A 24,702-nucleotide genomic window follows, 5' to 3' on the forward strand; every position below is an offset into this window, starting at 1 on the left:
CTGGTGAGAAGGATGAAGAGAGAAAAAACATATACATATTTCACATCCATACTTCCATCTTGACAGAGCAAGGGACTTAGGAAATGAAAATACATTTTGAGGGAGATAATGATCGACCCACACTGGTTTTAAACCCAGCAGGACTCCCTTGACCCTCTCAGGTCCCCTTGTCTAATTGTAACCACATTGAGCCGGAAATGAATGGGAAGAGACCCCCACAGAAACATCATGAATAACTTTCACAACTTAGTGAGGAGTCATCTCTCTCTTTTACCTCCTATCAGACAGACTATATGTGAAAGTTATTAACCAACTTATTTGGTTTAAAAAGTGTAGTTATTTATTGAATTTAGTAGGCCTTATCCAGCAATGCTTTAATGAAGTGCCTCTGCTAAATGGCTATACATTTTTGTAAAAAAATATAAGTATAGTGCATTTTGTATAGCGTAATTTGCAATCTATATGTAGCATCAACAGGAATAAACACTGTTCAAAAGGGAAAGGTGTCAAGTTTTTATCTTCTTCATGCAGCAATGCTTGGAGTAATCGCCTCTTGCTTGGGCTACCTTGGAGTTGGTCTTGCGGTTTAAGGCTTTGCAGATGAAGTCACCTGCCTCGATTACTTTGGAGAGATCCACTCCCTGGAATGAAAGAAACAAGGGATCAAAGAAGCAAGAATGCTACCCTGCCAGCAGGGGGAGCAATTGCAAAAGAAACAGCAGGCCTACCCATACACATCTAATTTAAACAAGACCCTATCCTATGTTTGAAGCTTTCTCAGATGAATGGGGGGTGGGGGGGGGGTGGGGGAGTGAGCTGTATATCACTAGGGATTACAAAGCTGTTTTAAAAGTCTATTTTCAGGTTATGTGAAGCAACACTCACGGTTTTAATGCCCATCCCATGGAGCATATAGAGAACATCTTCTGTTGACACGTTGCCAGAGGCACCCTGGGCATATGGGCACCCTCCCAGACCTGCTACAGACGAGTCCACTGTACAAATCCCCATCTGAGGTAGACATACAGACAGGAGAGACATTCAGTAACCACACGGACAGGGCAAGCAGAAGGTAAAATCCCATGCCGAACAATGTCCCCTGTTCTCCTGTATTGTAATGTGTTGGTACAGTGTGCCCTGCCAGGGTTGTGGTGTTTTTTTTACGGCCAGTTAGGAGAACTGTGGCTTCGTTTCTCGGAGATGAGTGGGCGCAACAGCCTGGTGTCCCCCCACAGTTCAGCTTACTCATCCTCTTTGTCATACTAAAGCAGTGGCACATCATTTGCGGCATGTTTTTGGTAATAGCAGACTTTGTAAATGCAGAAAATTCCAGATTGTTGTGTCATGTTTTCTGATCCTCATGGTAACTTGTGTTTTTCTGCACCACCTCACAAAATATACATTTGCATACATACCTTTTTGTTACTAGCACATATCTTCATATACAACAAGTGTTACTCAATTGTAACAACACTTCTCTTGTTACAATCCATTCACTGGATAATTAGCCTTCTCCTTATGGTACATTTCTAAATGGGTAATTCCAAAGGTGTGTAAGCTTTGAAAAAGCTTTGAAAAAGGGGTTGTTTAAATTCAAGGCTATAACTCAATTTCAATGACACCCTCTGATGTCCTTGAGCACAATGTCTCAGTCTTTTCCATGTCCTGAATAAATAGAATGCACCCATATGTTTTGTTTAACGTCTCCGAGTTCAATTTGGTTCATGCAATGTCCACAATAAAAGTAATTGTCATAGAGAGTTCAACTTTCTGTGGGGAAATGCTTTTTACTGCCTGGCTACCAAGTGTCTGGCCTCCATATGAGAATTAATGATGCGTTGTGGGTTGTTCCCCTGCATGTCTGCGCTTTTGTTGGACCACGGTACCAAACAGCCAGAAAATGTTGCTTAGCAAGGGATAGGCTTACTGTTTTATGGTTGAACTTCAGTGTTGCAGGGGGAAAAAATGCTTTATCGCTGTAAAACATTCCCAAAACATTCACCTCATGTGGTCCTGGGGAGAAGAATCCGCTTGCAACATCTCCGTATAAAGAGCGCAAAAAGGCATAGCGAAATGTTGTCCCTTCAGACGTAAGCAAAGGAGACAGTAGGCCTAAGTAGAGCTGAGAGTGACAATTATTAAATTCCAAGTTATGAAGACTACAAAATGGTTGAATCAACGTTGTTTCAAAGTAATTTATCAACGCATTGTGACGTGGAATCTACATGGAAAATACATTGGATTTGAAAAAAGTATACGTAAACTGTTGTTTTGAGGGTGAAATTTGAGGGTGAAATTACAGGATTGTCATCATTGTAACCAATTTTTAACATAGACAAACCTTGAATTTGTACCTTTGAAACAACGTCAGATCTCCAAAGTTACATCCACTATCAGAAAAAAAACAATAGGCTTGGCAGCACCTCCTACTGGAAAGTTGATCTATCTACAGCTATTAATTTGGTCTCCCATCCAAAGATTTAACCCAGCCTTAGCTTTGATATTTGTCAATTACTACTACCAATGTGCTATCGTGAGAATGATTATTGAGAGATCTCTTAAAAACTAAATGTGTTCACTGTTGCTATCGAAGTCATTCCAAAGGGTAGGTTTAACAGTGCAAATGAAATGTAACCATACTTTATAAGTCATAAGTTAAGTTGAAAAGTTATCAACAGCTATTGTTTCAATTCAACCCAGGGTTCAACTAACAATAGACAATACATATAGGCCTAAGGTTTCAAACTTTGGTTGATTTCAAATTTAACCTTCAAGTTAATCATTAATATGTTGGATTCATGTCTCCATCTCCAACAGAGCGGCACGTCTTGCTCTTCATTGTAATCAGAGGGCTAATATTAATATTATGCATGCACGTCTCTCTTGGCTAAGAGTTGAGGAAAGACTGACTGCGACACGTCTTGTTTTTATAAGAAACATTAATGTGTTGTAAATTCCAAATTGTTTGCATAGTCAACTTCCACACAGCACCGACACACACACTTACCCCACCAGACATGCCACCAGGGCTCTTTTCACAGTCCCCAGATTCAGAACAAATTCAAGGAAACGTACAGTGTTATACAGAGCCATGAGTGCATGGAACTCCCTTCCATCTTATATAGTGCAAGTGAACAGTAAACCTGGTTTAAAAAAACAAATAAAGCAACACTCTTGGCACAATGCCTCTCCCCCATGTGACCTACTTGTTTTGTGTATGTACTGACATATATGTGTAACTGATAGATGCACACACACCCTACATGTTCATGTTTTTAAATGTATGTAAATTGTAAAGTATTTTGTCTGTAATGTATTTTTTGTTATATGTCGGACCCCAGTAAGACTAGCTGTCGCCATTGGCGTTGGCTAATGGGGATCCTAATAAATCTAATTAAATCCATCTTAATCAAAACTCTAAGTTAAAGAATTAGACTAAATCAAATCAAACTTTATTTATAGTGCATTGAAAGTTTGGTTAGAAATAGATTTAGTCCTATTCATTAACTTTGTTTTTTTGGTTGAGCTGGAGACATGAATCCAACATAGACCAACTGGACATTGAATTGTGTTTGGTTGTCAATGCAAACAAATGTCAACATTTCTGCTTGGATAGTTCCATCTGTGCCACTGACTTAGTCTGGCTTTAATTCCAATTTGTATACATATTAATAATTGATATGTTGGATTCACATCTCCATCTCACCAAAAATCAAAGTTAAATAATAGGACGAAAAATTAAATAAAATACAACTTTAAATGCACTTTAAATAACATTTTATTTGATTTAGCCCTATTCTTTAACTTTGATTATTGGTTGAGATGGAAACATGAATCCAACATATCAATTATTAACTGGAATTAAAGCCAGACATGTCAGTGGCACAAAATAAATATCTCCTTCAAATGTTGATACTTGGTTGCGTTGACAACTAAACACAATTCAATATCACTTTTGCAATCCAGTAAATAGCCTATTGAGTTGTCAACAAGTTAACAAAGCATATGTTGCATTCACCTCTCCAGCTAAACCAAAAATAAAAGTTATAGAATAGGATTAAGCCAGTGGCTCAGATGAAACTATCCAAGCATTAGAAATGTTGATATTTGGTTGTCAACCGTATTTATTCAACCTTAAAATGAGTAACATCTATGGCCATATTTTGAAGTTAGCCTACTGTAACTATAAATGTCTTCTTATGTAATCATAGTGCATGTTCAAGATAGCATGCAAAGGTTGCAGGTCTGTGGAGATCTTTACAATTGCTATATGCTCGACCAGCATTGATCACTTGCACTATATGTAGGCTACTTTTAATTTAATGTAATCTCAACTGCAATCCAGGTCATTTGGTTGTGCTATTAGATGAAGCACAGTGATAACACATTATGTTGTTGTATACTGTAAATACAAAATATCTGACATTGTATTCCCATTTGAACTTTGTTGTGCTTTTAAATGGTTGAAAGCGCAGTGATAACACATTGGGAATTCAACAAACTTCTGGCTGATCAATGTCTCAACCAAATATTACCCCAATTTCCATGTTTAAATGATGTGGTGTGCCCATTTGCCTTCAATCCACTTTGCTAATTTGTCTTCCATTAAATGTTAACCCTGCCTTTCAGAAAAAGATCATGAGCTTGCTTCGTCCAAATTGTTGATGACATAAAAACATCTTCAGTCTGCCAGATAAGTTTAATTATTCTTGTCGAATACCTTTACGTTTCATTAAGACATTATGAACCATAGATACGTTTTACCAGATGTTTTTATGTTGGCTTTTAAACATGATTTATATGCTCCAATAGAGAACCTGAGTTTTCTACAGCTTATCAACTGCCATGTGATAAAAACGTTGTAGGCCTGCCTACACAGCTTCGCTTGTTACTTTCAGGATGGGGGAAAACGACTAATGATATGCCTCTGAGGACCTCAGGCCTCAAAGCCATCAGGTTATTTACAACAGCCTTGGAACCTTGCGTCTTCATCGGGACAAATTATGAAGCCAAGCATCTATTTTTCAGAAGCATCGCAGATAAAATTATCCAAAAGGTTTTCCACATATAACAACGACCATCAGGAGAATATTAAAGACCTTTTCCTGCTTCCGTGGCAGAGCCAGATGTCAGAGGATCCCACGGTGAGACAAAATTAACGCGCTTATCCTCCCACTGACCCTGCTGTGGCACAGGGACACAGACTGAAACCATGAAGGACTTCTCTCCCTGGGGGACAGACCCAAGCAAACAACAATAATGGAAGCACCGTTTACTCTCTGAACAATGTTCCTAATTGGTGCCTTTTCTCAGAGAAAAGGGTCTATTTCATCCTGGGCCTGTCTCAGCCGCCTGTAATTGCTGTTTGTGTTGGCTAAGGTGATCCACTCCGGTGTGCACTGCGCAAGAGATTTCCAGACCTTAGTTAACTCCAGGGCAGGATATTGTACTGGGCAGACTTTTTTTGTTGTGTAAACACAGAGTTGTAATTTACCGTGCCAAACCTCTCGCATTCTGCCGCTAACTGTGAGTGTGCCAGAGGGTCTCTGGTGGACCAGGGTACACCAAGAGCACAGCGATCCCTTTCGACAGCACGTCTGATTCCTGCTGCTCTATGGGACGCAATACGCACAGGGACTGGTGGTCAGAAAGTCCAAATTGCCAGCGTTCAATTAGCCTCTCACAGCTCAGAAACCAGATGTGGACTGGCTGTTAAAGAGCCACATTCAGTGAGCCGTGGACGTATAAAAACAATGCATTCCTGGCAAAATAAACTTTATAGTGTGCTCTGGCTGTTCACATCACATGATATGGGATTATGGAAGGCAGTTTATACACTGTAAGTGAACAACTTGAGAGATGGCCACACTCTTATCCAGTATTGTTTGTTTTAAGTGTGGCCGTGCGTCAGTTGGGGCAGAAAGGGTATGTTCATTGAAGGGTTTGAGGCAGCAAGGTTTCGCCAACTCAGCCTTGACATTTCTCTACATAAACTGTGGAACTGAAGGAGATTGTATTCAATGGTAGCTTGCAAGGCTGACCCATTTTTAACCTGGAGCAGCCCTTTCCAGCAATAAATAAGTCCTGCCACTGTAAAGCCACAACCTCTTCCTTGATATTTGTGGCTAATAGGGAGGTAGACAAAAACATACATGGATTACTAAGAAGACCTTAAAGCATGAAAACCGTCTATTGTCTTGTTGGACTATGGAGGTCATTGGCCAGGTAGAGACCTCACTCTTAAAGAAAGCACCTCTTACATTAGAAACCACTCAAAGCATTTGACTACCAAGGTTTGTACAGTAAGCTGAAGGAGTAAGTCACACTAAATTCAATAAATACTAAATTCACCTGCCTCATGGGCTAAACCACTTCCTGTGCCAATCTATCCTTTGTTGTTTGTAGAGTTTACTTTAATATGCATGGTTTTTAGAATATGAAAATACACATTTTCCACCTTGGGATGCAGCAAGCACCTCATGTTAACATAATGTTGATTAATTGATAGTGCTTTACTCTTTAATAAGGCACCATTTCTTTATGTGTTCGTGCTCTAAAGAGACCATGCAGAGGGGAATGTTGTCTTGGGGCTGGATTCAATCTGCATCACGGACGTATCGTGGAAGATCCCCATTAAAATATAAAGGTAATTTCCAATTGAGCAGACATATGCAACGTTTAGCGTGAATGCAGTCTCTGGGAACGCGGGAACATTGCCTTTAAATCTAAATTGAGCTATTAAGTGGATCTTCCTTGATACTTCTGATACGGATTGAATCCAGCCCTTGATCTCAAGCGCACATGGAGAGGAATATTTTCCACCAAGTTACTGGCTTTCATCACCTGGCACATACACTGACTCCTGCACCACGCTCTAGGGCACAGGCCTTTTCTAATAAGCTAATATCCTCAGCAGGCAATTAAATGGGAGTTCCTTGTAGTCTGTCATGTCGGCAATGTTGCCAGATCACAAGCCATTCTTTTTGTTTACCACTGACGGGTCTTTACACCCATCTCACTTCACTTTAATGACGCTCAACTTTATACCTACACAGCTCAAATGTACTGTCCTCTGGATTGTATGGGTTAACTCAAAACTATACGTTTTATTGGACAACATGCCTGTTTGATTTGTCATAACCATGGTTATGAAACATTATCATTCTAATTACAACTTTGTCTCTGTCACTAGTGGTTCTCAAACACTTTGGTTCTGGGACCATCTAAAGCTTTGGGAGGTTTCTTGTAAACCACAAGTAAACATAAACATCTCTATCCAGGACCCTGGCACAAACCACTACCCAGCAGGAATTAGCTACAACCCATTAGTGGGTCTCTCAAGCCACCATTTGTAAAACACTCATCTAGAGTATTTAGAAGTATTGGACAAGATGGAATGGTGTCCCTTACTGACCCACTTACACCCATTATCAGAATAACATCCATACTTTCCACTAAATATTTAGAGAGAGTCACAAGATTAAAGCCCTGTCAATGAGCTTTGGCTCAGACTTGCTTTGCTTAGTGTAGAGGAGCTAACCGTGAGTACAGATGTAGGATCTTAATTTGATCTATATTGTCACAGCAAAATAATCCTGAAGAAACCGAATGTTTAGTCCATAATGTTGCTTGATCGGTGGTTAGGCTATTAGCTGGCCAAATGTAGGCTACATGAAAAGTGAAATACTGTTAATATAACCGTGTGTTAGTGTGGGTTTTCAGTGAATTTATGTAAATCCCAAAGCTCATCCGCATTTCCTGCGGTGCAGGAAAATTCTCAGCAAGATCCTACATCCGTAAGAACAGGTCTGAATTCTCAGCCAAGAGCATCTGGCTACACTGAGTTCTATCAATAGCCCAACATTCAGCTGCAGTTTACATGGAAACGTTGGGCCGGATCCAATCTATTTCCCAGCAAAGTCTGAAAAATAAAGTACATACTTTCTCATTGTGTGACCTACCAAAGGTGGGTTCGTAACAAAGGCCCCCAGAACTTCTCAAACGAAAAGTACAAAGAGCATGGAATGTCTTTATCATGAACAAAAGCAGAGGTAACAAGGGTCTGACAGGGTATGGTGGAATTCATTTCTCTCCCAGTTGGTGGTGTGGACTACTGGCACTCAGTAATGAAAAGTCTATGATAAAATCTTTCATTTCCACTGAAGTTGTTGAGATGGGAGGAGGACAAATGGTTGTCTACATATCCACGCTGCTGTTATTATTTTCAGTGGTCACTGGGCAGCTGCGATAAATCAATTTCAATGTGATCCACAGAAAGGAATTTCACCCACCCTCTGGTTCTTCTCACCACTTGTCAAAAGTGCCCAACATTAGGATCTGTTGTAACACTATTTTTAAATGAAAACCAAAAAGCTGTTTGGTGAACATGTACAATTCCTTGAACATGGAAGTAGATAAATTAATAAGTAAAGCCATGTTATGCAGACTTTGGGTTACTTAGGGTAAGTGGGATTGCAACACAGCCATGAAAATGGTCATAGATTTTCTTAAAGTGGAAATCTGCAGTTTAAACAATAACAAAGCCACTGATTTGGTATATAGCTGAGGGACGGGGCTGAGAAATGTAACTATGTTCAAATTCATAGACGGAGCTATGGAAGCAAGGACTGACCATCCATGAAATCAAAATGATAGTTTTAACCATGTTTTGAGGCTATAGAGTGTTTGTTTACAATTACTTTGTTTACAAACAAATGAGTAAAACAAGCTTATATTTTGGGTTGTGATGAGGTAAGATAATTGAACGAAGCTCATTATGCATTTATAAGTCATATTCTTCAAGAATGAATAGCTATATATTATTCATTTAAAAATAAATCCCAAAATGGATGTAGCAATCACAGATTGCCGCTTTAAGTGAATGATTCCTTATTCTTCACATTTAGATTTTTTCTCTTTTTGAAATGTCTTACACACTTGACCGTGACTCACATATCTCAATGAATCCAGCGATAGTCACTGCATCCTGCCTGTCTCAGTTACATAGTTGCTGCTCAGGACGGGTTTCTTTCGCATTCTCCATTTGCCATGTGTTTCTTAGCGGGCCAATGAAAGGATCATTTTCCCTGTGCCTTTTAAGTGCAGCATTGTCAGATAGTTCAACAGCCAAGCGACAGATGAGTTGGGAGCCCCTCAGGGCTGGCCTGTCTCCCCCCTCGCACTCAGTACCTTTGTCAAGGCCAGGGCACTGTCATGTGAAACAGACACCGAATAGGTGAGCCTTTGTGTGGACACCCTCACATCTGCTGACCCACCCAGCCCCCAAGAGCATCCCTCCACTGCCGAGGATGACAAACTGGTAGACAGAGCACAATGGGCGCCCCAGAGAACTGATACAGCCATGTCTACATTACCACTGGTTTATGTCCCGACTGACTCTCAGGTTATAGGTTCCCTCCAGAGAGGTGGTGAAAAACACCATAGAAAGAGGGCTATTACAGGAAGCTTTTGTACAACTTAATTAGATTTTGTGGTCTAAGGAAAGGATAAAGCTTTATTAATGATCCGTGAAAGACTCTTTTATTCTCTTTAATGTAGGTGCTGGTAATAGGAGAGCTCAGTAGACCTATCTTATGTTCATTATGATTCTGGGATTTTTTGGGGTGGGCAGTTTTTGTATTATTTTCCTTTGTAGGGGACTCCCAGATCATGTTCCCAATTCCAAATTGAGTGATATGTCCTCTCCTATTTTCATATGTCGTATTGTAACATATACCTTTGTTTTTGCTATTTATTAATATATTTTCAGTCACGCAAACAATGCCTCCTCAATTCTCACATAAAACTGAGCACATAAGTTTGGCACACAAAATCATTTATGATGCCATCTATGGCCGACACTTGATAATGTCACATTGCCACATTGTTACTTAAAAAAAAAAAGAACGTATGTAGTTAGTTTATCAGGGTCTCCAAAAAATAACATGATTGACATAAACCATATTGCGCCTTACTGTCAGTGGTTACCTGCAGTGCAGTTAGGATGTTGGTCAGGGCCTGGCCGTAGGTGTCATGGCAGTGAACGGCCAGAGCGCTGCTGGGTACCTCCTTCATGACGCTGTGTAACATCTTGGCCATGGAGCCTGGGGTCCCCACACCGATAGTATCCCCCAGAGACACCTCATAGCAGCCCAGTTCATACAACCTCTTCACCACCTACAGCCAAGAATAGAGCAACTTAACAAAACAAGTCCCTTGGACATACAGGAGAAACAGACAGGAGCTCATAGCTACAGCATTACAGACATTTGAATGTTTTCTCTTTGTCTAGAAAATAAAAACGATCCTTATGGAGATTTGACATTGTTTAGATTACATGTACACATATAAAGTAGGCAATGCAGAAGTTGTGTCTTACCTCTGCAACTTTAGTGGGATCAATGGGTCCCTCGTATGGACATCCTAGTGCACAAGAAACATATCTAAAAGAAAACATGCATGGGTCATAAACACACATGGCATATATTAATACATGGGTCATAAACATGCAAACTTTGGCAAATGTCACAAAGTGAATTGTACTGAAATGTAATATCTCTCCTGTCAAAAACTCATAATTTATTCTGTCTGTCATTAGAATTAAGGTAGAGCATAAAATGAACAGCTCTTTTTGCTCGATTCACTAGCCACTAACTGCCAGTGCAATATAGACTTCACATTTTATATCGAATTGGTGTTGAATATTTTGTTATATGTTCCTTCTGTTGTTGACAGTATTAATGAGAAATGATGCAGGGGATGAAGTCAAACTATATGTCTATTCCATATGTGTAGGAAACGTTCACCGCTTGAAATAGCGGACAACATGTGAAAAGTAGAAAATGTTTCTCTTGGGCTCTCGGTCGTTAGATGATACTTCAGTTTGCAACCGGAATTTCCAGCAAGTTCTAGCTGGACTCCAGGGAAGGGAGTTCTGCCCTAACCATCTCCAACAGCAGGCATTAAGTCACATTTGCCAGAACGCCTGTGTCAAACTGATGCGTTGTCATGTCAATGTGCCGTTGTTTGGCTAAAAGGGGTGCTACTGTACCGCTGAATTTAAACATGCTTCATGTCAGCAGTTCTGTACTGTACATCTGGACTTGTAGTTGTAGTAACACATAGAGCGATGCAGTGCACATCTGGAACTTCGCTTATTAAACTATTATTTCTGGAGTCATTTAACTCTGTGTTCCTTTGCTAATAGAGAGAGTAACAATAGGCCTATGAAACATTTTACTGTAGTTTATTTTTTCAAAGTCTCAAATTGTTAACGTAAACATACAGTATTTCAGAACACACCTGCGAAGTGAACACACATGTTGAACAAACTATTTTGTTTATCATCAACATCAACTCTTGCACAGATAACTTGATTGTAATTTGAGCAAAGGAATTGCATGTTGCCTTGTTCATGGTTAACATCAGCTATATAGCCTATGGAATGAATGTAAGATATTAAAGTAAAATCGTTTTACTCTGGTGAAGAAGTGAGAAATGATACAAACCCACGGACTGGAATCTGTTGTTGTTTGGCAGCGTAAATGACTTCCTCAAACCTCAGAATGCTCTCATCTATAGAGCAGTTTATATTTTTCCTACTGAAGGTCTCAGAGGCAGACCCAAACACGGCCACTTCAGTAGCACCAGCTGCAACCTTCAACAGGACAGAAGGAAGTTGCAACAGAGATCGATTCTGTACATGTAACATTATGCAACAAACAATCACTGTAAATCGTTTCCATTAATCTCAGGCATAAAGTGTACTCTCAGCTTTGATGTACACTACCTGTCAAAAGTTTTAGATCACCTACTCATTCAAGGGTTTTTCTTTATTTTTACTATTTTCTACATTGTAGAATAATAGTGAAGACATCACAACTATTAAATAACACATATGGAATCATGTAGTAACCAAAAAAGTGTTTAACAAATCAAAATATATTTTATATTTGAGATTCTTAAAATAGCCACCATTTGCCTTGATGACAGCTTTGCACACTCTTGGCATTCTCTCAACCAGCTTCACCTGGAATGATTTTCCAACAGTCTTGAAGGAGTTCCCACATATGCTGAACACTTGTTGGCTACTTTTCCGTCACTCTGTGGTCCAACTCATCCCAAACCATCTCAATTTGGTTGAGGTCGGGGGATTGTGGAGGCCAGGTCATCTGATGTGGCACTCCATCACTCTCCTTCTTGGTAAAATAGCCCCTACACAGCCTGGGGGTGTGTTGGGTCATTGTCCTGTTGAAAAACAAATGATAGTCCCACTAAGCCCAAACCAGAAGGGAGGTCGTATCGCTGCAGAATGCTGTGGCAGCCATGCTGGTTAAGTGTGTTTCATCATAGTGTTTGATGGTTTTTGCAACTGCACTTGAAGAAACGTTCTTGAAATGGTCCATATTGACTGACCTTCATGTCTTAAAGTAATGATGGACTGTCGTTTCTCTTTGCTTATTTGAGCTGTTATTGCCATAATATGGACCTGGTATTTTACCAAATAGGGCTATCTTCTGTGCACCACCCCTACCTTGTCACAACACAACTGATTGGCTCAAACGCATTAAGAAGGAAATGAATTCCACAAATTAACTTTTAAGAAGGCACACCTTTTAATTGAAATGCACTCCAGGTGACTACCTCATGAAGCTGGTTAAGAGAATGCCAAGAGTGTGCAAAGCTGTCATCAAGGCAAAGGGTGGCTTTTTGAAGAATCTCAAATATAAAATTTGTTTAACACTTTTTTGGTTACTACATGATTCCATATGTGTTATTTCATAGTTTTGATGTCTTCACTATTATGCTACAATGTAGAAAATAGTACAAATAAAGAAAAACCCTTGAATGAGTGTTCTAAAACTTTTGACCGGTAGTGTAGCACTATACATATTAACGGTAGTCGTATCGGGGGAGCCTGGGGAGATATCTGTTAATTTTAAAGAGTGTGATTTCTTGCATGAATAATGAAACGCTTACAGCATCCTGAAAGCCATGCATGTTGGGTGTCAGAACTGGATAACGAACATGAGAAGATCTGTGGATGGCTTGAAGTACTTCAGTGTGGTCCGCCATCTTGACAACAGACAAAAGAGGCAAGTGAGACTAGTATGTAGAACTCATATAAAAATAGAGCTAGCTGTTCCACATCATATGTCTCAATACTAAAAAAAACGTAAAGATATAACACAGTCATCTGTAGTTTATTTAATGAGGTGAGATGTCTTATATTTTACACATGCAAACAAAATAAAGTGCTTGCAGAACATGTTCCGGAATAGGCCTATATCTCAAGGATTTCCCCCCCAAAACATCTGCGAGTCCAGGGCATAACTGGGATGCTGGAGGAGCAGCTTTCCCCTCAGTAGTGCTGGGGAGAACAATAAGAGCCTAATAAAATCACTCAGCACACTTTCTGGGCACACAAAGAAGAGTTATTACCTGCGGTACCCACTTTGAAGACACAAAGCTGGTGGCCTCGATCACAGGCAGGCCTGTTTCTGAGAGCATGTCTATCAGCTGGATTTTGACTCCTGTTGGAACCATTTCCTGGAAAACAATGAAATGTAGACCGGCTCTTTCAGGATCTGATTCTGATCCCCTCTCAAGATTGGAGGTATACGTGGAGTGGACATCTGGACAATTCAGCTGCAATGTCTTTGCAATCAGAGTAATTTACGGCACTCACCTGCTACGTCTGCTTATTCCAAACATATTTCCTACAATTACAGCGTGTTGTACCCCCAGAGTTTGACTTTGTCATCATGTCAATCTGTACAGCTACAGCAGACTTGAATATGGGAACAATAAAGTTGTGACATACTGTACTCATACTGAACATACAACATATGAGCCATCTGGTAAAATTATGTCATGTTTCCCATAGAATTCAAGGGCAGTTGGTGTTCATTTGATCAATCACTTTTTTGAGAAGAAAATGTGAAACACATGCCTGGGGTAATCATAGAAAAATAATCCATATGTTTAAGGGGATCATAAAATCAACCAGGAATCAATCAAAATGATTGTTACATAATACAAAACTAAATGTGGGCTTGCCACAAAGAAAGTAAGCTTTCAGCTTTCATATGTCATATTGAGTTTGTAATGGTGTAGTGTGTAGTGAACATAAATCATTTGTAGGGGAGACCGGGATTGGTTTTCACACGTTTTACACTCATGTGTATTTCTCAGCACCAGTATATCTTACAAGACTCTTTTCAATGTTAGGAGAAAGACCAAGGTCTTGGGTTGAAATTGGGACCTTTTTATCCTCATATATTATTCCAACATGTAGTTTTTAGCCATCAAACACACTCTGTCAATTTGTGACAACCAGACCCATTGCGGGGTTGGATGTCACCCAGTATGGGGTTGGTCGTCACAATGTTTGCTAGTAGCTTATTCCTTTTGCAACAGGAAATGAAGCAATATAGAAAACCGAGTCTTAGAAATAGCCTTTCTTTGATCGAACGATATTCCTAACAAAATTCTGCATTTTATGCCTTGAGAATAACATGACATTTTGAATAGATTTGTGTATGCATGTGTTCAGCTTTTATGCATGTGTGCATGTGTGGTTGTGTAACAGAAAAAATATGTGCTTGAAAGAGAGGCAATGAAGGGAGCTCTATACAGCACAAGCACAAAAAAGCTTGGGATTTATTGTATACTGGCAGTGGTAATGTTGATAGTGACAACCAACCCCATATTCCATGTGACAACCATCCCCTGAGACACAGGGCCATAACTAGGATTTGAGTTTTAGTGAGGTCCAGAAGGGGGGGACTTTCTCAGCCTCACCACTGAGCGCCACATCACTGTCTGTCTCAGGAGCCTACTCTCTGTAAAGCAAAGTTACTATTACAACTTAATAGCATATTTTTTGCTCCTGCTGAGGTAGGCTCCGTTTAACGTTAGCTTCTTATTTAATCCTTCTAGCTTGATAAGTAATACTAGCCAGAGCCCTTCAACGTTACTGCAATATAAGTCTCTGCTGGCAGATAGCCACCTGACTGACATATCTATAAACGACTATTTACCAGTTGGGCACTCATTTATGTATGTTTGGGGGATGTCTGTAGACACGGCAGAAGTGTCAGGATGGCTTTAAAATTGCTTTTTGTCCAGCATCTCGCAAACACTCCGTCAGCAGCGTCTCTAGACTAGTTGCCTGTTGAGCTGACTGCGAGATGGGGTAGTTTGTTTCATGTCTCCCTCGGCCTGTGCCGCGAGAGGGCAGAGTTAGCCGCTTGAGATTGGTGAATGTGCTGCTAAAAGGGCAACTCTGGGAGGCAAATATATTGGGATTTATATATACAGTGGCTTGCGAAAGTGTTCACCCCCTTGGCATTTTTCCTATTTTGTTGCCTTACAAACTGGAATTAAAATTGATTTTTGGGGGGGGTTTGTATCATTTGATTTACACAACATGCCTACCAATTTGAAGATGCAAAATCATTTTTTGGGTGAAACAAACAAGAAATAAGACAAAAAAACAGAAAACCTCAGCGTGCTAACTATTCACCCCCCCCCCAAAGTCAATACTTTGTAGAGCCACCTTTTGCAGCAATTACAGCTGCAAGTCTCTTGGGGTATGTCTCTATAAGCTTGGCACATCTAGCCACTAGGATTTTTGCCCATTCTTCAAGGCAAAACTGTTCCAGCTCCTTCAAGTTGGATGGGTTCCGCTGGTGTACAGCAATCTTTAAGTCCTACCACAGATTCTCAATTAGATTGAGGTCTGGGCTTTGACTAGGACATTCCAAGACATGTAAATGTTTCCCCTTAAACCACTCAAGTGTTGCTTTAGCAGTATGCTTAGGGTCATTGTCCTGCTGGAAGGTGAACCTCTGTCCCAGTCTCAAATCTCTGGAAGACTGAAACAGGTTTCCCTCAAGAATTTCCCTGTATTTAGCGCCATCCATCATTCCTTCAATTCTGACCAGTTTCCAGTCCCTGCCGATGAAAACATCCCCACAGCATGATGCTGCCACCACCATGCTTCACTGTGGGGATGGTGTTCTCGGGGTGATGAGAGGTGTTGGGTTTGCACCAGTCATAGCATTTTCCTTGATGTCCAAAAAGCTCAAATTTAGTCTCATCTGCCCAGAGTACCTTCTTCCATATGTTTGGGGAGTCTCCCACATGCCTTTTGGCGAACACCAAACAGTTTTGCTGATTTTTTTCTTTAAGCAATGGCTTTTTTCTGGCCACTCTTCCGTAAAGCCCAGCTCTGTGGAGTGTACGGCTTAAAGTGGTCCTATGGACAGATACTCCAATCTCCGCTGTGGAGCTTTGCAGCTCCTTCAGGGTTATCTTTGGTCTCTTTGTTGCCTCTCTGATTAATGCCCTCCTTGCCTGGTCCGTGAGTTTTGGTGGGCGGCCCTCTCTTGGCAGGTTTGTTGTGGTGCCATATTCTTTCAATTTTTTTATAATGGATTTGAATGGTGCTCCGTGGGATACTCAAAGTTTCTGATATTTTTTTGTAACCCAACCCTGATCTGTACTGCTCCACAACTTTGTCCCTGACCTGTTTGGAGAGCTCCTTGGTCTTCATGGTGCCGCTTGCTTGGTGGTGCCCCTTGCTTAGTGGTGTTTCAGACTCTGGGGCCTTTCAGAACAGGTGTATATATACTGAGATCATGTGATAGATCATGTGACACTTAGATTGCACACAGGTGGACTTTATTTAACTAATTATGTGACTTCTGAAGGTAATTGGTTGTACCAGATCTCAGGGCTTCATAGCAAAGGGGGTGAATACATATGCACACACCACTTTTTGAAACAAGTTATTTTTTTCATTCCACTTCACCAATTTGGACTATTTTGTGTATGTCCATTACATGAAATCCAAATAAAAATCAATTTAAATTACAGGTTGTAATGCAACAAAATAGGAAAAACGCCAATGGGGATGAATACTTTTGCAAGGCACTGTATAGTACACAATAAATACATAGTACATAATAAAGAAAATCAATTAAGGGTCAACATCTAAATATTGCTCCCAGCACTGATCAAAGTGCTGAATGCTTATATTCTTGTCACGGTTTCGGCCGAGGCTGCTCCTCCTCCTTGCTCGGGCAGGCTTCGGCGGTCGTCGTCCCCGGAGTACTAGCTGCCACCGTTGTATGTTATCGATGTTCGTTTGGTTTTGTCTTTATTGTACACCTGTTTTCCATTTGGGTTGATTATGTCCCCTATACGTTTCTCGATTTGTTTGTCAAGTATTGTGTGTTATTGTTCGCCTGTCATCAGGTGCGGCTCGTCGTTTGTATTTTGTATTTCCTGTCGTCGCACTGTACTGTTTTCGTGCGCTTTGGATTACTTGTGTTTTGCGCATTGTTGCGCATAGTCCGCCTCCTATTTTGTTGAGGCCAGTGTCTCTATATTATTGTGTTCAGTAAAGTCGGTTGGACTTAGCTTCTGTGTCCTGCGTGTGACTCCTCCACCACATCCACATCAGCCACTGTGACAGAATAACACACCATATGGAGTCAGCAGGAGCAGCAGCAGCACCCGAGTCTCTGGAGGAGCGCGTCCGCGGGCAGGACGATCGGATCCATCAGCTCGGGACTACCCTGCAGGACGTAATTAACACTCTGCACCGATGGGAGACCAGAGGGGTACCCACGCCTCCGCCTACCCTACCATCACCATCGGTCAGTCCTCCCATCGGTGCTCCGGAACCCAGTGGGATTCGGCTCTCGCTCCCGAGGGCGTATGATGGCACCGCTGCCGGGTGTCAGGGGTTCCTCATGCAGGTGGAACTCTACCTGGCCACCGTACACCCGGCACCCTCGGGACACGAGAGCGTCTCCGCCCTCATCTCCTGTCTCACCGGCAAGGCGTTGGAGTGGGCCAACGCCGAATGGAGGAGGATAGACGCTGCTACCATCACCTACGCAGAGTTCTCTCGCCGCTTCAGGGCCGTGTTCGACCATCCACCTGAGGGGAAAGCGACGGGGGAGCATCTATTCTACCTCCGACAGGGGAAGAGGAGCGCACAGGAGTTCGCCCTGGAGTTCCGGACTCTAGCGGCGGATGCAGGGTGGAATGAGTGGGCCCTCATCGACCACTACCGTTGTAGTCTACGGGAGGACGTCCGTCGAGAGCTGGCCTGCAGGGATACCCACCTCACCTTCGACCAGCTGGTGGACATGTCCATCCGGCTGGACACCCTGCTGGCCACCCGCGGACGTTCCGAGTGGGGGTCGTCCATTCCACCCTCCAGCACCTCCGAGCCGAGCCCTATGGAGCTCGGAGGTGCTGGCGCTAGAGAGAGGGGGAGGAGGAGCCCGAGGGGGGCTGTCCCCTGCACCAACTGTGGTCGTGGAGGGCACACTGCGGCTAGGTGCTGGGGAGGGTCTCCTAGGGGAGAGGACAACAGGCCACGCACTGGGGAGTCATTCCAGGTGAGTAGGCGTCCCACTTACCCAGAGCTCTCTGTTGTGCACGTCTGTTTACCTGTACATTTTCCTCAGGTAGCACCTCATTCCCAGCATAAGGCGCTAGTAGATTCAGGCGCAGCTGGGAATTTTGTTGATCGAAATGTTTGTTTAAAACTAGGAATTCCCCTTCTTCCTGTCGACGCCCCATTTCCTGTCCATGCTTTAGACAGCCATCCATTGGGATCGGGGTTGATTAGGGAGGTCACAGCGCCACTTAGGATGAGGACGCGGGGGGTCATGAGGAAACTATTCAGCTATATCTGATTGACTCTCCTGCGTATCCGGTGGTGTTGGGGCTTCCCTGGTTGATTACCCATAATCCTTCTATTTCGTGGCAACAGAGGGCTCTTAAGGAGTGGTCTGCCCAGTGTGTGGGGCGATGTCTAGGTGTTTCCGTGGGGGCGACCTCGGTGGAGAGTCCAAACCAGGTGACCGCACTGCACATTCCCCCTGAGTATGAGGATTTGGCAATCATGTTCAGTAAATCGAGGGCGACGCAGTTGCCTCCTCATAGGCAGGGAGATTGTGCGATAGACCTCCAGGCAGGAGCAGCGCTTCCATGGAGCCATGTGTATCCTCAGTCTCAAGAGGAGAAGAGAGCTATGGAGACTTACATAGCCGAATCTCTGAGACAAGGATACATACGGCCATCCACTTCCCCTGCGTCCTCAAGCTTATTTTTTGTGAAGAACAAGGACGGAGGTTTGCGCCAGTGCATTGATTACCGTAGTCTCAATCAGAGCACTGTGAAATACAGTTATCCACTCCCTCTGATTGCGACTATGATGGAGTCATTGCACGGGGCGCGTGTCTTCACAAAACTAGATCTCAGGAGCGCATACAACTTGGTGCGCATTAGAGAGGGCGGTGAATGGAAGACAGCATTTAGTACCACCTCAGGTCATTACGAGTATCTCGTCATGCCATACGGGTTGATGAACGCTCCTTCAGTCTTCCAATCCTTCGTGGATGAGATTTTCAGGGACATGCAGGGGCAGGGTGTGGTCGTGTACATTGATGACATTCTTGTGTACTCTCCTACCCGAGCCGAGCATGTAGCCCTGGTGCGCCGAGTGTTGAGGAGGCTGTTGGAGCACGACCTGTATGTCAAGGCAGAGAAATGTCTGTTTTTCCAGGAGTCTATCTCCTTTTTGGGTTATCAGTTGTCTGCGTCAGGGGTGAAGATGGAGGTTGACCGGGTGTCAGCCGTGCGTAATTGGCAAACTCCAACCACTGTTAAAGAGGTGCAGCAGTTTTTGGGGTTTGCAAATTACTACCGGAGGTTTATCCGGGGTTTTGGACAGGTGGCAGCTCCAATAACGTCTCTGTTGAAGGGGGGTCCGGTGCGTTTGCAGTGGTCAGCCGAGGCGGACAGGGCTTTTGGGAGACTGAAGGACCTGTTTACTTCGGCTCCGGTGCTGGCGCATCCGGATCCCGCTTTACCATTTCAGGTAGAGGTTGACGTGTCAGAGGCCGGTATTGGGGCCGTACTTTCGCAACGGTCCGGCACGCCACCTAAACTCCGCCCCTGTGCTTTTTACTCCAAAAAGCTCAGCCCGGCGGAGCGAAATTATGACGTAGGGGACAGGGAGCTGTTAGCCGTGGTACAGGCCCTAAAGGTGTGGAGGCATTGGCTTGAGGGGGCTCAACACCCTTTTCTCATTTTGACTGACCACCGTAACCTGGAGTACATCCGGGCAGCTAGGAGATTGAACCCTCGCCAGGCGCGGTGGAACATGTTTTTAGCCCGGTTCGTATTTAAGATCACGTACATCCCTGGGTCCCAGAACGGTAAGGCAGACGCACTGTCTCGGCGGTTTGACACGGAGGAGAGGTCCGTTGAGCCCACTCCCATACTGCCGGAGTCTTGTCTGGTGGCACCGGTAGTGTGGGAGGTCGGTGCTGAAATCGAGCGGGCGTTGCGTACCGACCCTAGTCCTCCACAGTGCCCGGTGGGTCGGACGTACGTTCCGCTCGAGGTTCGGGATCGACTGATATATTGGGCTCACACGTCACCCTCCTCTGGACATCCTGGTATTGGCCGGACTGTGCACTGCCTTAGCGCTAAGTACTGGTGGCCAACGTTAGCCAGGGATGTGAGGGTTTATGTCTCCTCCTGCTCGGTGTGCACCCAGTGTAAGGCGCCTAGACACCTGCCCAGGGGTAAGTTACAACCCCTGCCCGTTCCACAACGACCATGGTCTCACCTCTCGGTGGATTTCGTCACAGACCTTCCCCCCTCGCAGGGGAATACTACTATACTGGTCGTTGTGGATCGGTTCTCTAAGGCCTGTCGTCTGCTCCCAATGCCGGGTCTTCCTACTGCCCTACAGACCGCCGAAGCACTATTCACCCACGTTTTTCGGCACTACGGGGTACCCGAGGATATAGTGTCTGATCGAGGTCCCCAGTTCACCTCCAGAGTCTGGAGAGCGTTTATGGAGCGTTTGGGGGTCTCGGTGAGCCTGACCTCGGGTTACCACCCGGAGAGTAATGGGCAGGTGGAACGTGTGAACCAGGATGTGGGTAGGTTTCTCAGATCTTATTGCCAGGGCCGGCCGGAGGAGTGGGCGAGGTATGTTCCCTGGGCAGAGATGGCCCAGAACTCTCTCCGCCACTCCTCAACCAATCTAACCCCTTTCCAATGTGGGTTAGGTTACCAGCCGGTTCTGGCACCGTGGCAGCAGAGCCAGATCGAGGCTCCTGCGGTGGATGAGTGGGTGCGGCGCTCGGAGGAGACGTGGAACGCTGCACACGTCCACCTGCAGCGGGCCATCCGTCGTCAGAAAGCGAGCGCCGATCTCCACCGCAGTGAGGGGCCGGTGTACGCACCTGGTGATCGAGTCTGGCTCTCTACCAGAAACCTACCCCTCCGCCTGCCCTGCTGGAAACTGGGTCGGCGGTTTGTGGGGCCTTTTAAAGTCCTGAGAAGATTGAACGAGGTGTGTTACAGGTTACAACTGCCTAGTGATTATCGTATTAACCCCTCGTTCCATGTGTCTCTTCTCAGGCCGGTGGTAGCTGGTCCACTCCAGGACGATGAGATCAGAGAGACTCCTCCGCCCCCACTGGACATCGAGGGGGCTCCGGCGTACACAGTTCGGTCCATCTTGGATTCGAGACGTCGGATGGGGGGTCTCCAATATCTCGTGGAGTGGGAGGGGTACGGCCCGGAGGAACGGTGCTGGGTGCCGAGGAGGGACATCCTAGACCCGTCTCTCCTGACAGAGTTCCACCGTGGTCAACCCACGCGCCCTGCTCCGCGTCCTCCTGGTCGTCCCCGAGGCCGGGGTCGGCGCACGGCTGGAGCCGCGCGTCAAGGGGGGGGTACTGTCACGGTTTCGGCCGAGGCTGCTCCTCCTCCTTGCTCGGGCAGGCTTCGGCGTTCGTCGTCCCCGGAGTACTAGCTGCCACCGTTGTATGTTATCGATGTTCGTTTGGTTTTGTCTTTATTGTACACCTGTTTTCCATTTGGGTTGATTATGTCCCCTATAAGTTTCTCGTTTTGTTTGTCAAGTATTGTGTGTTATTGTTCGCCTGTCATCAGGTGCGGCTCGTCGTTTGTATTTTGTATTTCCTGTCATCGCACTGTACTGTTTTCGTGCGCTTTGGATTACTTGTGTTTTGCGCATTGTTGCGCATAGTCCGCCTCCTATTTTGTTGAGGCCAGTGTCTCTATATTATTGTGTTCAGTAAAGTCGGTTGGACTTAGCTTCTGTGTCCTGCGTGTGACTCCTCCACCACATCCACATCAGCCACTGTGACAATTCTTGATCTGACTGAGATTTATTTGCGCCTGCCTCTTTGCGAACGAGTAGAATCATGAACAGTGGTTTGTCTGTTATGTTCGCCTGCATCCCCTGGATTTTCCTCCCAGATTTGCCTTTTTAGCAGCACATTCACCACTCTCTCAAACAACTAACTATTTTATAAATTAAATTAGAAATATGTAGACAACCAACCCCAGTCTCCCCTAAATGTACATTACTTATTTGGGTGTTCATGGGTGGTGGGGGGGTTCTGTGTATGTCAGATGGGTGACTGTGATTAAAATATATACCTTTTCATTTTGAAGTCCGTCTCTTGGCCCGACTTCAACAATTTTAACATACTCTGGGTATTCATGTGTTAAAGCTCGCTAAAAACGAAAAAATGAAAATAAATAGTAATGTTAGATGTTGAACACATTATTTGATATCTGTTGTCACATACACTAATCAATCAATCAAATGTATTTTATAAAGTCCTTTTTACATCAGCAGTTGTCACAAAGTGCTTTACAGATACCCAGCCTAAAACCCCCAAAGAGCAAGCAATGCAGATGCAGAAGCACAGTGGCTAGGAAAAACTACCTAGAAGGCAGGAACCTAGGAAATAACCTAGAGAGGAACCAGGCTCCGAGGTGTGACCAGTCCTCTTCTGGCTGTCTCTTCTGGCTGTACCACTAACACATGATTATTTGCACACTCAACTCTGTTTCTCTTCTACCATAATGTGTGTTACAACCTTAAGCCCTTAAGCCCAGAACACTTCAGCTTCAGGTCACTGCTGGCACTTTAATAATGCATGAAATACGTTTTCTTTGAACAGTGAAATGTGTGTCCGTTTTGAGTATCTAAAAGTATCTACAGTCTATTTGACAGTTGACAACAAAACCAGTCCACCAACAACAATATTACAGATTTGGGGATGTTATATCTGAGTAGTAACTCATCTAACAGTGGTAGAGGGAACAGATGAGAGGAGGAGAGGAAGTAACCGGGTTCTCACTTTATGCACTCTCTCTACCTGATAATAAAAATACTTCAGACAGTGGGGGAGGAACAGGATCCTGCTTTTAGGCCTCAAGTCAACAGTGGTACAATATTAAACAGATTGGTTATTACTTAATAGGCATACAAACTATTGTATATGCTCTTATCACAACAATGGAATGTATTCAGAAATAGAGCATAGAGCATTTGCACAGTGTGATGTCACTTAATATAGTGCCTGTCACAAGCATTTCGCTACACCCGCAATAACATCTGCTAAATATGTGTATGTGACCAATAAAATTTGATTTGATTTGTTTCTACGTCCCTGGCTGATTCCCCCTCTCTGTCCTTTCACATGTCCCCGCCCTTCACCCTCCCTCTATGTCATGAGTGAGTCATGTGCGCAGAGCAGCAAAATCAAGACAACGACTCCCACCTTCTCCTCCTGCAGCCAGCGTGCTAGCCATGGATAATCCTGGATCAGTTCCTCGTAGCTCAGGCAGTGCTTCACCGTGGTGGGAAAGTTGCCCATCTGAAAGGATCCCGTTAGGTTCGGCCTGTAGAGCTCCCCCAGGATCCTCTGGCTCCGACACCCGCAGCGATGGATCTTTACGTTCGACTGAATCGACTGCAACAAATGTACGTGTTGGAGTACTCTGATCAATATGCTCACGCATGCAGACAGGGTGGATGACTGAGGGCCTGGCTTCCCCCCTCACTGAAACAATCACATTAGAGGACGGCAGCTGAGAGCAGAGAGCCGGGAGTGACTCAGCAGTTGCTATGGCAGCCGCATCCCTAGCAGGGAATGGATGGAGACTGAGAGAGAGGAGAGAGAGAGAGAGTCAGCAAGAGAGAGGGAGAGATATTAAAAGAGGGGGTGAGAGTGAGTGGCACATGGATGGGATGGGAATGTCAGTGGCTAGCTAGTTCACTGGGGACTGAAGTGTGAGCAAGTGTTTTGTCTGGACTAGTCTGACAGTGTTACAACCGACTGTGTGTGAGCTGAGCAGTCAGGAAGTGCTCAAAGGGGGAAGTACTTGCCTGCCGAGTCTCTGGGCTCTAGAATAAGAACAGTCACACACTGCTTATTCTAGGTCTCCCACTTCCCCGTTTCAGGATGAAATCTAAGGCTTCAGGGAAACAGGCTGCTTTGATTGATCTCCTGTGACTGAAACAGCTGAAGGTTTTCCATTGCCAGGCGTGCCAGTAGCTGCCAATGTCAACGCCGTAGCGTAATAAAATCCCTTTGTAAAGCCGGGACACAATTTACCAGAGAAAGAGCCATTCTTTCTCACCCAGATGTTAACAATAGAGGGGCTTAATGAAGTCCTAGAACTGAACCCTTTCACCACAATAAGCTGCCCTGCGATGAGAGACCCCTACCCCCCATTCAGGGGGAGAGAGGGAACTTGTATGACCGTCCCATGAAAGGTCTCCAGGTCTCTTTGTGTCCCTGGGCTCCCAGGTTTATGTCCATCACTTGTCAC

General features: G+C 44.1%; 1 protein-coding gene across 1 annotated transcript; it reads right to left on the reverse strand.

Annotated features, from left to right (window-relative positions):
- Positions 1 to 506: 506 nt before the first annotated feature.
- LOC311127062 (3-hydroxy-3-methylglutaryl-CoA lyase, cytoplasmic-like) lies at positions 507 to 23,744 on the reverse strand (the record flags this gene model as incomplete). Its single annotated transcript, XM_084158809.1, has 9 exons — positions 507 to 641; positions 886 to 1,011; positions 9,988 to 10,176; positions 10,379 to 10,442; positions 11,508 to 11,656; positions 12,979 to 13,074; positions 13,441 to 13,548; positions 22,516 to 22,593; positions 23,649 to 23,744. 9 exons carry the CDS (start codon positions 23,742 to 23,744, stop codon positions 507 to 509), a joined length of 1,041 nt encoding a protein of 346 aa, XP_084014935.1.
- Between the last annotated feature and the right edge of the window lie 958 nt (positions 23,745 to 24,702).

Source organism: Coregonus lavaretus, assembly GCF_964263955.1.
Source record: "Coregonus lavaretus genome assembly, chromosome: 1".
NCBI classification, from domain to species: Eukaryota; Metazoa; Chordata; class Actinopteri; order Salmoniformes; family Salmonidae; genus Coregonus; species Coregonus lavaretus.